The following is an 18,601-nucleotide window of genomic DNA, read 5'->3' on the forward strand; positions in this document are numbered from 1 at the left end:
GCGCACCGAATGTGTGCCCTGTTTCTATTCAAATATATTGTGGGTAGGAGCAACAAAATGATGACTGCTATGATGAGGGTTGATGGTGCTGGGAAAGGGGAGCAGGGTCAGAGGCAGAACTAGTGGCAGTGCCTAGGGCGTCATTTAGGCTAGGGCCGGCTCTGGAGGTTCCGGCTCCCAGCAGTGCAGGTTCTGGCTGCTGACTGGGGGCGATCTCCCCCCTCCCCCCCCCCCCACCCTCAGCAATCTTCGGGCAGCGCCTTTGTTATACTTTGACAGGAGGAGCAGAATTCAGAATTGCAGCATTCGCTCCATAAGACGCACACAACCCCCCCCCCCCACACTTTGTTTTGGGGAAAAAGTGCGTCTTATGGAGCGAAAAATACGGTATATGGATTTTAATGAAGATGTAGCGGTAAATCCAAATGATTAGACTCAGTAGCTGTGTATCGCTGTCCTAAAGGTGATGAGGAGAGACAACACTTATCCCACACACTACATCACACACCGAAGGATTCCATGTCAGCCTGGGTTATCCGGGGTCGGCTGTATCCTCTCCTACGCGTCTTCCTCCGAGTATAAGCTATGACATCAGCAAAAAAGAGGTTAGTCCATCAAGTTCCTGAAATACTGCTGCACGGATTAGAATATTTCATTTTGATAGGAATTTTACCACAGACCCAAATGAATTCATGATCTATATGTATTCATGTAGAATTCCCGATTCCCAGAATGGTTCTAATTCCTATCTGGTCGACTAGTATACCCTGATACCCTTTTCTGCTAAAGATTAGTGTAACCCTTTTTAAATTTATCAATAGTATGTAGTTTATATGTCGACAGTCAGGATCCTCACAGTCACAATCCCGACTGCGCACAGGGACTAGTCTCCCTTTTGGGGGTCCGCAAGGGGCCTCTTTGCACTGACCCCCCCTCCCTTTGGATCACGACTGCTTCCAAATCATACTGAACCCATATAAACAGTGTCTGCCATCAGAACCTTTTCTGGCAGATTATTCCTCATCTTAACTGTAACTGTAAAGAATCCCTTCCTTTGCAGGATGACACTTCCTCTCCTCTATCCTAAGGGGGTGTCCACGTGTCCTGTGCACAGTACTTCTAGTAATCAGATCACCTGACAGTTCTCTGTATTTCCCTTAATGTACTTGTATATATTAATCATATCCCCTCTTATACCCCTTTCACACTGCAGCTCTTAAATGGTAAATTGTTGTTTTTTTAGCTTTTTTAAAGGGTAGAGCTGCAGTGTGAAAGCTCCAGGGTGCTTTACCCGTTTAACAAATACCGGTATTTGTTAAATGGTTAAAAAGCAGGGTCCTACCCGCTTCAGAGCCGTTTTTTCTAGCAGTCTGAACGGCTCTGTTTCTATGGCTTGAAACGTGTCCCTTGGGAGTTAAACGGGTTGAATGTGTGAATGGTAATAAATGTTTTTTATAACGGTTTACACCTGCAATGTGGAAGGCCTTAAGCCTCAGACCCGTTTTAAAGTCCCGTTTAAGAATAGCGGGTCTTGACCCGTTTCTGCAGTGTGAAAGCAGCATTGTAAACATAACTAACCTGGCAAACCGTTCCTCATAGCCCAATGATTTTAAATCAATTTTGTTGCCCTTTCCAGTTCCAAAATATATTATTAATGGATAGGTGCCCAAAATGTAACACTGTATTCCAGATAAAGCAACACCAGTATTAAAATGACACTCTTGTCCCTCGCCTCTATGCCCCTTCTTAAGCATGCCAATACCCTGCTCCATGACACTGGGCACTACAGCTAAGCGTGCACCCCCAAGTCTTTCTCCATGAGCGACTCCCCTACCTCTACCCCATTTCATTTATATGTTGCACATTGATTTCTGGTTCCGAAATACATTTATCTATATATACAATTATTATCAGAACTTAAGATCAACATGTTTGCCAGTATTTGGCAGGTCCATAACTTACTGTAATGCAGAGTTACATGTTGCTAAGGGCGATATCAGAAACTACTGCACTAACTTACCATAGATCATTGAGGGGAGGTGTCGACGGTATCTGGACTTTAGGTCAATACTAATAACGCCGACATGATAGTGGTGGACTCTACCATTCCCAATCGTCAGCATATTGCATTGAGGTCAACCTGGACACTGTCCACCGAATGCACCTCATCCATATACTATATAACAATCAGACAGGACAGCAGGAGTTTCAACATGCGGTCCTCCAGCTGCTGTGGAACTACGTGTCCCAGCATGCCTTGGTTTTAGCATGCCCTAACAGCAAAACTGTGGCAGGGCATGCTGGGTTGTGTAGTTCCACAGCAGCTCTAAAAGGCTGCATGTTGAATACCGCCGGACTCAGGCCTTGTATACAGCAGTGTTATTTAACCATGTAATGGTTTTCTTCTTAATAGTGCGCACACACCATACTTCCCGATTTCTCTCCGGGAGAAGCCCTGAGAGGAGCGAGAGGGGGGCGGGAAGAGGCTACGTTTTGGGGGCGGAGTGATGCTGACATCACTAAGCCCCGCCCCCAGGACTGGCAGCTGCAACAATTTGCGGGTCTGTGGATGGGGGAGGGACTGAAATGACGCAAAATTACGCAAATCGCGTAATTTCAGCCCCTCCTCCTCTCCGCGGACCCACGAAATTTAGGTGTTTATACCGCGGGGAAGGGGGAACAAGGGCTGTTGGGAAAATGAGGGAGACTTGCCCCTTTTCCCAGGGGGGGGGGACCCGATTTGCGGGATCCTCCCAGCCATTCCGGGAGGGTAGGCAAGTATGGCGCACACACACACACACACACACACCTTTCTTCAAGCATTCACTGGATTGATTAATCTTTTGAGTACCAACATTGCTGTTATGCTGGGTACACACCAGGACGACTAGGGCCCGATCCCCACAATCTAGATCCAATTCCGATCAATTGGATGTAGATTGTGTGCTGATTGGGCCCTTTTCTGACCTGGTGTGGCCCGATACCGATCCGATGCGCGTCCCCGCGGGTCGGTCGGTCGTTATTGAGATCCTACCTGCTGCAGGTAGGATCTCAATGACGACCATACAGCCGGGTGCGGGTCGCCATCGGATCGGACCCGCTCACGGTGCACATCGTGAGCGGGTCGTGCCCCCCCGCGTCACTGTGAGTGGGTCGGACGAGACACTGACGACCCGCTCACGATGTGCATCGTGAGCGGGTCGTCCTGGTGTGTACCCTACATAAGATCCTCAAAATATCCTGTTCTTTTTTTGGGTGCAACATTTAACTAGACTTCAATAAATTGACTTGCCCGTATTTCTATTCATTTATACTAAAAGAATAGTCGCTGTGAGCGGCGCCAGCATTTTTAGCGAATATTTTGAGGATCACTCACAGCAACATTGGCAATTAAAGGGTTAATGCGGTTTTCAGTAATACACAATGGAGCTCTATGTGAATGATCACCTCTGGTAAAGTCTTTATTTTTTTAAATCAACACTTGTGTGTACAAGGCCCCAAGTCATCTCTCCCATGTCCCAGATACCTCAGCTCTGGAGGTTAGTAAACTCTATTCAGTGACATAAAACCAAACATTTTTTAAATTCTGAAATCAGTTAACTTTAGTTTGATGGTAAAGCGAAAAATAAAAGAAATTCTTACGAGTTATTAATACAAACGAAACAGCGGCTCGAAACCCGATATAGTTGCCAACTGCGTCGGAGGTGAATGTAATCTGCATAACGTTGGAGGTACTGAGAATCGGGGCAGGCAGTGAGAATCCACAGAACTTCCCTGCAGAAATAGAAAGTGATCACGTGGAAACAGAAGATAAATGAGAAATACGCCGGACAATACAATACAATAACTACACAACATGCATTTCTAGAAAGAACATCACTGTACAGATGGGTCCTTTCTTGCGGTTGCATATAGCCGTCACAGTGCCCGATTCCGCTCCCAACATAATCTTCACATAAAATGTGCATCTTTTTCTCATGAATAAAATGCATTGGAGCACAAACCTATGTTACTAGCTTACACAGATCCATAAGATGCGCAACATTTATACATCTGTGTACGACGGAGTATGGACCAGTGCAAGAAGGGCTCCCATGCGCGGCTGCTGCTTTCTCCACAGCCAAGTTACGCTGTGCTTCAAGTGTAACTTTGGACTTGGGTATAACCAATCGCTGCGCAGTCGCAGCTCTGCGGCTCTGGTACACTGAGAGTGACATTTTGTGGCGTCTGTGACGAAGTAAGGGTATCTTGTAAGGGCAACCAGTAAGCGAGGACACATCTGTATCTAACAGCAATCACAGGAGGTTATCGTGATTCGACCTACTCATGAAAATCCCGTCAGATGATGCAATGCAGTATGTACATTACGTGATGTTACTTAGGGGGTTATTTTGGTTAATCTTCCTGACAAAATCCTTCTTAGATGGACAAAACCATGCGCACTGCAGGGAGGCAGATGTAAAATGTGCAGAGAGAATTAGATTTGGGTGAGTTATTTTGTTTCTGTGCAGGGTAAATACTGACTGCTTTACTTTTGCACTGCAATATAGATCTCACTTTAAAGTAAAACCCCACCCAAATCTAACTCTCTCTGCACACATTACATCTGCTCCACCTGCAGCGCACATGGTTTTGCCCATCTAAGAAGGAATTTGACAGAAAGAGTGAACCAAAATAGCCCCCTTAGTTTATACCAATCTACAGCTCCCTGCCTCCCAATGGTCCAGTTTAGCTGGGCCTGTCCTAGTTACCGGACCCTAAAAGGCCCATCTATAAAGTGGCCTTGTGAAATAAAGAAACTGTTTGCGACAGGTGGAGGTTCATGTTCATATTGTATATAGCATTTCTAGAATAGATGTTTGGAAAACTTACGTTTGTGAGGACAAGGGGTTAAGGACGCACTAAAGTACTTAGAATATATATATTCCTGCTATAGTTATTTTTAGCAATACTATGCAATGTAATGAAGCTCAATGAAAGGTAACCAACAAACCTGCCACAATGTTTCCTGCCAGATCGTTATACACAACAACCTTATCAAAGATGCATCCAATACTCGGCTCAACTTCAAACGCCAAAAAAGTAATCTGGAAAACAAAAGCGTGGTGAAAGGAAAGGGCACATTTCATGTATTATGGCAATGGGTAACAATGATATACAGGTTGAGTATTCCTTATCTGAAATGCTTGGGATGTATGTATGTATTTATGTATGTATGTATGTATGTATCTATCTCACAAAAAAGGATTGTGGCCCTTTTGTTGCGCTATAATATTGGCAGCACCTCTATGGAACCTTGCTGTTAATGAGGGTCAAGTGGATAGATAGAGAAGAAAGGTATAGAAGTGCGCTATAAATTGTTCACCATATAACCAAATCTCAAGAACATTTTTCTTAAAAAACAAATAAAATAATAATTTATTTGATAAATTCCGCAGATAAACAGAATAGTCAGTTTTTCAGGCAAATTTCAACTTTTTGATCCAACGTTTAGCTGACTTCAAATCATAGGCGGAACCCAAACGAACTCCTACGCGTTTCGTCCGAAACGGACTTCATCAGGGGTGGTGGGATCTATTCAGGCAACTTGAAAAAGATAATTTATCCTTCAAGGAATGATTGTTCCCAAAAATCTGGGATGATGGATGTTAGTCTTTAAAATCAATATGTGGCATATGGTGCCATAAGTGAATAAAACTGTTCCTAATATTAGGACATTGGTATAAGCTCGAGTTTGAGGGGAATTCTCCAGATAACTTGCACCCAGCAGTAAGATCCGGAATTAAAGCCTGGGGCAGCCCAGCAGATTACCTTAGTGCTGGGCTTGCCCCAAGTGCAGCGGTCCGGGTCCCGGCAGCGTCGATCGGTGCTTGGAGATTATGTAATTTCCAAGCGGCGGCTACGGAACCGCCTGCGCCAGGAGGGGGGGACTCCGGTGTAAAAGGGACCAAATGCCGGGTCGCACCTAGCTTGAAGCTGGGTCCAAAAACCCGGGTGCGACCTTGCGTTTTGGTATAAAAAGGGGTATCACACTGTATATTGCTGGCAGTTAAAGTGTTAATGCAATACACAGCAAGCATACAAAGGCATACGATGCAAATAAAAAGGTGGCATTACGCTCCTGAAACAGCTATGGCTGACTGGAGCACACTCTGTAACCTGTGTCCTTGGAGGAGAGGTACAGGGAGAAGAAGCTCAGGCTCTCTGGCGGCAAAGCAGTGGATCTCCGGGTGGCTGAAGAGCTCTCCATGTCCCTGGCTGCATGTAACTGAGGGCGGGAAGGTGGTGGGAATGACTGTACGATGTGCCGCCTACTATCCCCGGGGAAGTGGCTGTGTGAGGAGAGCCCACCCCCGCTGCTAGCAAATAACCGCCAGGGATCTGCCTCATGCAGCACCGGTATAGCGGCGGGGATCCGGCACTCACCGGGTGGCCCCGCTACCGGCGCTGTTGCCCACACACAAATCTCCCTGGTGGTCCAGTAGGAGCGGGTGGCGTACCAGCCGTCTGCTGCAGCTGCCGGGCCTGGGTGATGGAACAGTAGCGCTGGTGTCTAATAGACTCCCCTGCGCTGCTGCTCTGTCACTGACCACAGTCAGTGTAAAGATAAAAATTAAAAAGTAAATCTGCATATATATAGAAGCCCCCCTGTATGGTGCCTGTGGCCCCTGCCAGCACCGAAAAAACTGAGCTGTTTAGCCTGGAGGCGTGGTAGAGGAGGGAAAGAGCCTGGTCTGCCTGGGGGCAGAAGTTTAACCTCTTGGGTGCTGGAAGCTCTCTCCCACTCAAACTACCCAGCTTTACCCTGGGGCCCCTGAGGTGTCCCGAAGAATAAATATATTTTGTTACATACTCACCTGGTCCTCTGGCATTCCCCGACGTCCACCGGCATCCACGGTGACCATCGGATTCGTCTTCAGCAGCACGTGACCGCGGGATTGGTGGGAAACAAAAAAAACCCACGAAAATGAAATATTCTGAAAAGTTATGGTTTTCGGAATATTTCGGCTTTGAGATATCCGGATAAGGGATGCCCAACCTGTATGTATTTTAAATTTTATTTTGGTTTTCTTTCTACAAAATATCTTCTCATGGTTTCATACACAATCTGTTGAAAATACAACAGCAGAACTTTAAGAGTTGACACATTGGTGCAGGAACGGCAGCGCACACACAAGTGTATTTCTGTGTATATGATGCACCAGATGTGTGCCAAACCTACAAGTGCACCACAATAGCATCAAGATAACAGGTATAGTCAGGCCGCAGATCGGCGTTATTTGCACGGGGCCGGATTTCCCACTGTCTGGACGGCAACTTATGCTGTGTTCTCACTGCGAGTGAGAAAGATACGGCTTTTACCTGGCATTAAAATGCCGGGGACTGCAAGGCAAAGGGTGAAGAAGTTCTACCCGGGAATTTGCCTTTAAGCACGGGTTTTTCGGCAGTGTGAACGGGTCAACCCGTGTCTGCATACCCGGATCTCAGACACAGGTAAAAAGAAGGGTTTTACCCGTGTATGAGATCCGGATATGCGACCCGTTCACACTGCCAAAAATCCTGTGTTAAAAGGCAAATTCCCGGGTCCACATGCTAGACCCGGGAATTTGGCTGTAGTGAGAACGGGGTATAACTGACCGCAGGGCTCAGAAAATTCACCCACTCATGATCAGGTGTCCAAACCCCTGTAAGCAGACATTCATATCTGTATTATGTAAGTACTCTCAGGTGGAGCATTTGGTGAGAATATATAGACTCAGATGCGGCTAGGTAGATCTGTGGATAATCAGTATAATTATTACATATGTACTGTATATACATTTTCAGTGCGCAAACGCAATATGAAAATCCAAAAAAAAAAAAAAAACATTCAAATCTGAATGAGCCCCAAAGAAGAAGGAAAACATTTTAAAGAATCATCTACACAGGAACAGAGTGCAGCGCTCAAACTACACAAGTCAGAACCATAATATGTTGTGGTCAATACCTTTATGTTGTGATTCCTCGGACAATAGACAACCCAGTGACAATTCGCATTCCTACTGTACTTCTGTGGGTGGTTCATTGTTTGGATTTCTCCTTCTTCAAAGATAACTGCAACTGATCCACATTCAGAATCTAGAAACCCAGGGATAGGTCATAACTGGAACTTCACTATAGCTGGATACACAAAAACAGCGCTTCCCACCTCCAGTCCTGAAGGGGATACGGTCGTATTGTTGACCCAACTTAGGTCGACAGTCATTAGGTTGACACCGTTGAGTCGATAGACAACAAGGTCGACAGGGTTCTAGGTCAATACAGATGAAGGTCGACAGGTGTCTAGGTCGACATGGGACAAGGTTGACATGGTTTTAGGTCGACAAATGTGTTAGGTCGACATGGGTTTTTTCACTGTTTTTTGAGCCGACATGTGCCGACAGGCGGTATTTCATGCCCTACCATCCACTAGGTGGTGGGAGAATAAAATAGTGTGCTGAGCACAGCGAGGCGCCGTGCCCGAAGCATAGCAAGCGAAGCGATGGGCTGTGGTTGACTTCCAACTGTGGGTAAAAAAACAGTGAAAAAAACCATGTTGAACTCGCGCATGTCGACCTAACCCATGTCGGACTAATGCATTTGTCGACCTAAACCCATGTCGACCTAGACACCTGTCAACCTTGCTGCCTGTCGACCCAATGGTGTCGACCTAATGACTGTCGACTTAAGTCAGGTCGTTAATATGATCCACACCCTCCTGAAGGATCCCTACCAGTGCGTGTGTTACAGATCTCCTAGTTTGAGCACAGTTGTACTCATTACTGGCTGATCCAGTTACTGGGGAAATCTAAAATAAGCATGTACTGCTAGGGGTCTCAGGGGGCTGGAGGGAGGAAATACTGAATTTGAAGATGACAACTCGCTAGAATTGGAAAAGTAATAAACCAAACAGACATTATAAAACATTGGATGTTCAGTTACATAACCATGTATATAAATGATTTTAACAACAAAATCAGGTGAACAATCATACAGATCCTGGATGCAGAACCAGCCGTCGCATACTGAAGCGGCCTCTACCACAACCAGGAACATTTCTGAGGCTGACTTTCCAGATCATGTGATTATTAATGCGTTCTGGGTTATAATAGTCTCATAGAAGCCTCCACCAGGTTAATTGATACCTATATTTAATTCGTTAGACCTATATTCTTTCCCTTTCAGTCACATATCAATGTGAATCTAAAGGAACCCACATCAAGCAGTGCTAAAGCTGCTACACTTCCAAAGTTACCGCCAAGCCCTTTGAAGACCAAGATGAAAGACATTGAACCAACGTCTGTAAGATGAAGACCACAGGTTCTTAAACTCGTACCTCAAACTGTTCAGAATTCCGGTGGATCTTTTTTAAATGCATAAATATAATTGCCTGAAGGTGCGCACACGCTGGCTGATGTGTTGTCGTTCAATTGTATGGCCAATATATCGACGGACCATCGGTTAGTCTGTATCATCGATATAAACGTGAAAGGCATTGTTCCCAGATATAGCACGTTGGTTGTGCAACACAGACGATGCCCGATATATCTGCCGACCGCCCGTACAGCCACTGCAGGAGCCACCAGTGATTGACAGCTCACAGGGCGGGCGCACCCGCCCAGTTTTTATGTCAATCACGACAGATCGGGCAGTGTAAATGGAGAACCCGCTGCCCGATATGTCTGTATATATATCTGCAGATCAATTGTACCCAGCTTTAGAGGTGACCCCTGTAATATGCATACACATAGGTGTGTATCATTAACATTTCATACCAAGGACCATAGCACAAGCATAATCAGTTATGAATAGAAGGATGTCTAACCCTCAGCACCGAAGGGGTTCTTTACTGTAAGAGTAGTAAAGATGTGGAACCACCACATAATGGACAAGTAATGTGCTAGCAGAATTTACAAATATAATGCTGAACTGTCCTGATTTTAGCAGGAGAGTCCCATTTTTTAGACACTGTCCTGCCCTAAAGGCATGTCCTGAAGCTCCAAGAGCGCTGCCCATATCCTAAGGAGAAAAAAGGGGGCAGGACTCACAATAGGCAATTCCCAGTGTGGCCACACCCACTATTATCTGATACACGTCCCTCAATGGAACAGAAAGTTGGGAGATATGAATATATCAGAACCTTAAGGAAAGGTCATCCTACAGGCTAAATTCGCCCAATATTGTAGGTTTTGTTTCACCTCTCTTGAGCGGGATGTCGTCAAAAGGTCAGAAATAACAATGCTGGCTTTATCTGTTATTCAGCAGGAAGTCTGCAGTGCATAGGAATAAATGTTCCTCATGGTCACAACGGGTGTGCTATGCGGTTCCGACTGGCCGGACTGAGATAGCGTGGCCAGTGCAACAAAGCCCCTTGCGGGCTTGCTGTGCTCGCCACGCTGCGGGCACGGTGGCTTCACTATGCTCGCCACCTATTCTATTCTCTCTCTATGGGGGTCGTAGACCCCCACGAAGGAGAATAGCCAATGGCCGTCGGGAACCCGGCCATCTGTGTTTTAACAGTCGGGATCCCGACGTCGAGTTAATTACTGTCGGGATCCCGACTGTTGGGACCCCGTCCGGCACCCGGTCACAACACCTGCAATACTTCACATGAGCCAACTCACACAGAGATGAATGTTTGTATTGGGCAGCATTACCTGGATAAAGGTTTGGGTCTACTGCCAAATAATCCAGCACAAATCCAGTCCTGTATTCCTGGAAATCAGAGATGAATTTCAGGGAGATGTTGGAGTCAGAGATGAGAATGGGGCGAGGAGCGACATCACCGCAGAACTTTCCTGAAATGACAACAGAATCTCATGGCAACCTGGAAATACAGTAAATGGCCACCATTGCACCAGCTTGTCAGTAACTTGTGCTATGGATAGATCAGTGTGTATGACATGTAATACGCCCCAGCTCGCACACTTCTCCTCTCACCCATAGGAGTATGACTGTATCAGAATCATGCACAGGTAAATGTGTAGCTCATGTACTGCTGGGTAGGGTCCGTCAAAGTGACAGATCATCAAAACAGTAATGTCAGCGCCAGCGACTCTGCACGTCTGAACGAAGCAGTACTTGAATTGCTCAGTTGGACGCCATCTAGTGAACGCCACCTGAACTCCTCCAACAGAGGTGAAGAGCAGCGTTAGCCTTTTATTGTACAGGATACCTGAAAATCTGCTAAAATTTGAATTTATATGAATTTATGCTCAGCAGAAAGACTTTCCTTTATTAATACAACAAGGGTTGTGCAATAAGTTTCAGAATTATATGTATTACGTTTTTTCTGTGTATTCCTCAGAGGAGTCTATGCAAAGTAACATGCACTTAAACCCCCTTCCTGGAGCAGTTGGATCAGTCCGAAGCAGGTTGTGGGGTATTCAATATGGATTCTGTCAGTTGGAACTTTCCAGACAGTTGGCATCACATCAGTTTTTGTAAGCTTCTGACATTAGACATTAAAAATTCAATGTTCCGTCTGAGAATTCAATGTTCCATCTGTTGAGTGTCGGAACAGCGGGTATGGATTGTATGGTCGACGAAAGATGGTCGACAGTCATTAGGTTAACACCTCTAGGTCTGGAAGGTCGACAGGGGTTTAGGTCGACATGGCACAAGTTCGACAGGTCGACACAAGCATTAGGTCAACATGGTCTAGGTCGACATGGGGTTTTTCACTTTTTTTTTACCCAAATGTCAACACAGTTCACATGGACACACGTTTAAGTGCGCTGTTCTCGCCATGCTTCGGGCACAGTGCCTCGCTGCGCTTGGCACACTATTTTGTTCTCCCACCATGCCCTAGTGGATGGTACAGAATGGAATACCCGCCTGTTGGCACATAGCTCAAAAAACAGTGAAAACCACAAATCGACCTTTTGACTGTCAACACAATGCTTGTGTCGACCCAACGACCTGTTGACCTTCCAATATGTCGACCTAGTGGTGTCGATCATCTTTAGGTCGACCGTATCCTGCAACAGCAGTGGATTGGCTAAAACAGCAGTGGATTCCACAATCCGTGGCCGTTTCCGACAATACAGAATAACCTCAGGGGAGGGGAATCGGCAGCAGGCGAGTCCCGGGCGGGATTGAATACTGATCTGCCATAATGTCCACCTGTCGGAAATATGCGTGCTCGATGATGGCCTCCGCTGCAGCTTCTGGGTGACTCAGAACTAATCCCACGCCTCTTGTGCTTGATTTGAGGGAACACAAAAAGTTGTAAGGGGCCAGGTCTGGACTGTACAGCAGATGACCAGGCTCCTGAATGTGTTCATGGGCCTGACTACCCACCACTTCCCTGGACGTAGATAGAGATAGATAGATTATATATCCACAACTGGTGAGTGCACCCTCTGTTTTACTCTTTGGATACTGGAGCAAAATTCCCTTATTTGGGCGGCTACAGGAGCAATTAGTATATAGAAGGTGTAAATTTAGGCCTCCTGGGCCAATATATTTATCAAGAACCCGAAAGACTCGCTCCTCCCTATGATAGAAATTATATTCATTTCACCTACAGGGAAATAGATAAAACATGGTCTGTGACGAGCACATTATAAGGTACTTGTTTCCTAGAACGGCCACAACGATTTAGATCGTTGTGGTCGTAAGATAAAAAATCGGATCGATCGCATCGCATGCGATTTGGTCGCATACGATGCGACCGATCCGATCGACCGATTTTTCACCCGATTTTTTTTTTTTTTTCACCAGATTTGTTTAAATTGCCCCCCCAAATGTTAATAAGTGTGCTAGACCCCACGATAGACGTGAACCCGAAGCGTGGCGAGCGCAGCGAGCCCGCGAGGGGCGGCGGTGCGCGTCCTCCGACCTTTTCATTCCCCTACTATCCACTAGGGCGTGGAGTGAGAATATAATAGTGTGGCGAGCGCAGCGAGCCACCGAGCCCGAAGCGTGGCGAGCGCAGCGAGCCCCGCGAGGGGACGCGTCTAACTTCACAGGTATACGCGTCCCCTCGCGGGGCTCGCTGCGCTCGCCACGCTTCGGGCTCGGTGGCTCGCTGCGCTCGCCACACTATTATATTCTCACTCCACGCCCTAGTGGATAGTAGGGGAATGAAAAGGTCGGAGGACGCGAACCGCCGCCCCTCGCGGGCTCGCTGCGCTCGCCACGCTTCGGGTTGACGTCTATCGTGGGGTCATGGCGGGCACATAAAAAATGTGAAATGGGTCATATTGGCCCATTTCACCTTTTTTATCATTTTTCCCTATGTGAGATGGACTTAATCAAGTCCATCTCATCTTGTGCCATTATAATGGCACAAGACCGACAAGATCCTCCCGATTTCAATGTTAAAAGATTTTTTAACATTGAAGTCTATGGAAAAATCGGGTCAATCGGTCGGTCGCATCGCGGCCGATTTTAATTGGTCGCGACCGACCGATTGACCCGATTTCTGTCAATCAAAGGGAAAAAATTGTAAAAAATCGGCCACATCGTGAGGATCGTGTCCCTTAATTAAGAGCCACGATCACTCACGATTGTGGCCGTTCTAGGAAACAAGTACCCATTATAATAAAGCATGGAGAAAGGTGCTATGCACTTGGCTTGGCTGGCCTTTGGCTCCAGCACCAAGTCCCAGGGCTGGGTTTTAAAGTTCGGTGAGCCAGATAGGCAATGTGCCCATCACTCGCATTTAATGATAGACAACAATGGCTTCCTAATTTGATACGTACAGCATGTGACTCACCAATGAGATGCGCCTCCTTGGAATATATCGCCAGGTAGTCTAGGTCACAAGCGTAATCCCACTCCAGGTCAAAGTGAGTGAAGGTCAGCAGAACATGCTTTCCCGTAGGGACAAGGATAGTCCATCTGCAGTCCCTGGGACAAAGAGTTTTCCACAGCATTACAGTGTATTGAGCACACAGACCGATCAAATGACAATTCTCCTACATACAGGTATTATTATACTATATTAGGGATGGCCATCGTTGCCATAATTGTTATTGCCTGGTGATATCCATTCAATAACTCAGACACTGCAGATAAATCATGGAGTCCCGAGGGAAGACCAATCCTGTCCCCCGCCGGAGGTCGCCGCGTCCTGCGCCAGGGACACTTGGCGCTCCCCCACACTCAGCGCTCTCCATCTCACCCTCCTTCCTCTGTCCGCCTACGTCTTCCTCCCATCCACGCACTGTAGCACCCCTTCTCCAGGGGCTGAGGATGGGCGCTCAGAGGATGGAGGATCGGAGCCATCCCCGCCCCCCACCGGAACATGACATGTGGGCGACCCAGACACTGTTCCAGGTAGTGGCATACCTATGATGGGTGCATGTTGTGCGGTACAGACAGGATCCTGGGTACTGGGGGGGGGGGGGCATCATTGCACCCATTTATTAAATTCTTACCCCTCCGGAGTCCCTCGTTGGTGGCTGCACGAGCTGCGGGGGAAATGGAGCTGTGACTATTTTTAAGGCATTTTGCTCATGCAAAATATGAAACTCGTGGCACCATTTTCCTGGAGTCCTGCCCACACGCACTAGGTTTTACCCAGTTCTTGCGTTCTCCCAAAACGACTGCGCTGACACCTACAGATGAGGTGGCCCAGATGGAGACGACACATGGATCCAATTCTCTCTTAATATGCCCCTGCTTCCACGGGTGCGGGGGAACGACCCTAAAAATGATTGAGCACCCCGAAACAGGAGAGTAGGCAACACACCTTGCGATTCATTTTCTATTCAATCCTGCGTCGATTGGGATTGCATCGCACGGCGCAGTCTACACATTCGATTTTGACTTTATCGTACAGATCTTACTATAGTCCGGCCTGCACAGTCTGTTTTTCTAGTCGATTTCAATATTGCAGGCAGGGGCGTAACTATAGCACCGCAGCCCCCGCGACCGCGGGGGGGCGCTATGCATGTGCGGGCGCCGGGGGCTGCAGTGCTATAGTTACGTTAGCTGCAATGTGAAGGGAGCAGGGGGCAGGGGGGCATTGAGGCGGCTGGGGGGACGGACGCTGCGGGGGACGGAAGCTGCGGGGGACACAGAGGCGGCAATTACTTACAGCTGAGCCGGGCAGGGGGAGCCGGGAGCTGTCTGTACTGAAGAAAAAAAAGCCCATACAATGAATGGGCAGCCTGTGATTGGCTGCTGAGCGCTCTCTCAGCCAATTGCTGACTGGCTGAGAGAGCGCTCAGCCAATCACAGGCTGCCGATTCATTGTATGGGCTTTTTTTTTTTCTTCCGTACTGACAGTGACAGCTCCCGGCTCCCCCTGCCCGGCTCAGCTGTAAGTAATTGCCGCCTCTGTGTCCCCCGCAGCGTCCGTCCCCCCAGCCACCTCGCAGCGTCCCCCCCACCTGCATTGGCGGCTACCTGGGGGAGCGGCAGGCGGCGCAGATGGAGACCGGGGGCGCGGCGGGAGAATATAAAGAAATCTTATTCAAAAGACCGGGCGGCCGCTGATTGGCTGAGAGCCCAGGTACCCACAGATATATCGGATCTGAACATCTAGACTGCAGGGGTTGGTGCGGCGGGCGGAGGGGCGGGTGAGTGGCTGGGCGCCCTCCCTTTAACGGCGGGGGGGCGCCCAAAATGTAGTTACGCCACTGATTGCAGGGCCGCACATCGGGATCGGTTCGCCATGGAATGCGGTTGAAAACCGTTCGATGTCTAATCGATTTCAACTATATAGTCATAATGGAATTGAAAGCTAGTCAGAATGGCATCGTGTACGGGGCATAAGTCCTTGGTCTGCGCCCCAAGGGTGTAGATGAGTGGTCTCAAACATCAACGTTTACACTGCTTTAAAACAAGTCGTTTCTATTTTGGATCATCTCGATGCACAAACGTTACTACAACATGTGGATGATGGATTTAGGTAAAGTAACTTGTGATGGGTCTGGATCATTTGGTCTACAAGTTGTTAGACAAGCATTACGTCGACATCACTAGGTTGACATGAGTTAAGGTCGACCTGACTAAATGTCGACATGTGTAAGGTCGACAGGGTCATTAGGTCGACATGGATAAGGTTGACAGTGAAAAAGTCGACTTTTTTAAAAAACACTAAAATGTACCACCGCGTCCCCCTTGCTGCGCTATTTTATTCTCCCACCACGCCACATGTCGTCTAAAAAAAAACAGTAAAAAAAAACCATGTTGACCTAATGACCCTGTCGATCTAACCCATATCGACCTTACTGCATGTTGACCTAAAGTCATGTCGACCTAAAGTCATGTCAACCTAAAATCATGTCAACCCAATGACTGCATCCCCTTGTGATTAAAGTAACGTGTTGTAATTATCATTTAGCAAATGGTTTACACAGGAAAAAATGTAAATACTCACTCGTTATTTAAATAATATTTTTGGGGGTCAGCTGGAAGTACGATCTGTCCGGCAGGGTCCCGCAGAAATCCGCTATCCGCGGTGCAGCGCACTGTGTAATAGAAACCTCAGGTAATCACATTGGGCTGGTGACGCCAATCAGTGCCAGGTACAAGGAGAGATGAATTACCTTGATATGAGGTCGGAATCGGTTGTTCTAATTAGTAAGAAAAACAAGAAATAAGTAATAAATATACAGTAGTATCGCAATGACCACGTGTAAGTCAGCACAAGACTAGATTCCCATAGATGTATGTCCATATGAAGGACCGAATCACATGCGATACATAAAACACAGCTAAAACATCCCCACTTATTTATCATTAGCCTCTAACAAAGTCCTGGTCTATAATGTAAAGATTACTGGCAACACTGTATCTATAATGGGTGCGCACAGGCCCCCCTGGTCTGCACTGCACCCCCTGCACCTCTTCTCAACACTTTCTCTCTGGAGTCCCGCAGCAGCTGCGGTGAAAAAAACAAAACACCTGGAAAATGGTGCTATAGTATAGTACACAGTTTTTTGGAGCTGACAAGTGCCGACAGCCGGTATTTCATGCCCTACCATCCACTAGGGCGTGGTGGGAGAATAAAATAGTGTGCCGAGCATAGCGAGGCACCGTGCCCGAAGCATAGTGAGCGCAGCGAGCGATGCGAGGCACTTGAAACTGTGTCCATGTCGACTGTGTTGACATTCAGGTCAAAAAAACAGTGAAAAACCCCATGTTGACCTTTTGACTGTCGACATAGACATTGTCGAACTAATGACCTGTCGAACTAACAACCTTTCGAACTAATGACCTTTAGACCTAGAACCATGTCGACCTTTCCCATGTCGCCCTAATGGTGTTGACCTAATAACTGTCGACCATCATGCTGTAGACCACATGATCCCAACCCCATATGGATTTGCCTAACCCAAGCTGTGTATATTTTGTACGCACACTATACGCAGGAATAGAAGCGCACATACATGAGATGCTGCCGAACACTGCAGGAAAGTGTTGCTAAGTAGTTGTTTGACTACAACAAATAATAAAGTAAATAGAAAGGCCAACTTAGACCGGGGAACGTTTGGACTCTGGGGGTTATTCAGACCTGATCGCAGCCCTGAGATTTCAACTGCGCACGCTACGTGCATGCCCAAGGTTGTTCAGCGAAGAAATTTAGCGAAAAAAGTTATTTTCTTATCTGATTACAGCAATCAGGTCTGAATAACCCCTATGATGTAACTGGGCAAATAACAGGGGTTGGTTACCATGTACTATGTGCTGAATTCCTACTACATGTGATATTTCCAGGTATGACGGAGAATGCTCGCTAACAAGTACAGATTCCATACACCATAACCAGACGACAGGGGAACACTGACCGTGTTTGAGGTTTGTGTTGACCCACTGAAGAAGCATCTGAATATCTGTGAAGACCGCTGGTGACCCTCTCTTTCCCGGCACCTGCATCAGATTGTTGTCCCATTTACGGGCACAGCCCATACCCCAGGAGGTCACACCAACCAGGACCCACCTCCCATGACTCCGCTGGCAGAGGAACGGGCCTCCAGAGTCACCCTGCAATAGAACAGACGGCTGTAGTCAGAGGGTAAGAATATACTGGACCTTGGTCCTTGCATCCGCCACAGTCTCAGGCCACTTGCTGGAATCTACCATATGCAAATGTGAGTTCCTGTTTAGCTCACGCAAGGACACGGGCAACTCTTTCCATCTGCAGCCAAAAATGTCACATTGACAATTTTGGTCCTGGTGAATGCGCCAACATCAATCTGCAAAATGCTTCCATGTGCATCTGTGCATACTCTGTATGCTAAAACTCGCTATTTGCAACTGCCGGTTTCTGACCATTATCCATCCATCAGCATGCGGAAGGCCAACGCAACTGGATATTTTTTTCCATCGGCAGCCATCATTATTAGAATGAGGAATTGCTGTTGATCTGCCAGAAGGCAGGAGGAGTAGCACCTCCATCAGCAAGCTGAACAAGAGTATAGAAGACCACTGACTTGGCCACAACCCTCACACGACACTCCCATAGTTGCCTCATAGCTGCCACCCAGAAGCAGGTACGGGTCATAGAGTTGACCCAATGAAGGTTGATATACATTGGGTTGACCACTAAAGGTGGACAGGGCTAAGGTCCACACCTGAAATAGGTGGACCTAAATTATTTTGTCAGCCTTCCGACTTTAGCCAT

At 47.2% G+C, this 18,601-nt stretch overlaps 1 protein-coding gene across 1 annotated transcript in view; it reads right to left on the reverse strand.

Moving 5' to 3' along the window:
- The window catches only part of OVCH2 (ovochymase 2), a 50,888-nt gene that overhangs the window by 20,896 nt on the left and 11,391 nt on the right, over positions 1-18,601 (reverse strand). Inside the window, exons 7-14 of the mRNA XM_083163792.1 lie at positions 17,766-17,961; positions 16,524-16,550; positions 16,355-16,445; positions 13,742-13,875; positions 10,677-10,817; positions 7,988-8,118; positions 4,994-5,087; positions 3,643-3,774 (exon numbers count right to left, since the gene is read on the reverse strand). Coding sequence (XP_083019918.1) covers positions 3,643-3,774; positions 4,994-5,087; positions 7,988-8,118; positions 10,677-10,817; positions 13,742-13,875; positions 16,355-16,445; positions 16,524-16,550; positions 17,766-17,961 — 946 coding nt within the window. The remainder of the gene's footprint in view (positions 1-3,642; positions 3,775-4,993; positions 5,088-7,987; positions 8,119-10,676; positions 10,818-13,741; positions 13,876-16,354; positions 16,446-16,523; positions 16,551-17,765; positions 17,962-18,601) is intronic.

The sequence above is a fragment of the Crinia signifera genome, chromosome 11, assembly GCF_055691185.1.
Source record: "Crinia signifera chromosome 11, ASM5569118v1, whole genome shotgun sequence".
NCBI classification, from domain to species: Eukaryota; Metazoa; Chordata; class Amphibia; order Anura; family Myobatrachidae; genus Crinia; species Crinia signifera.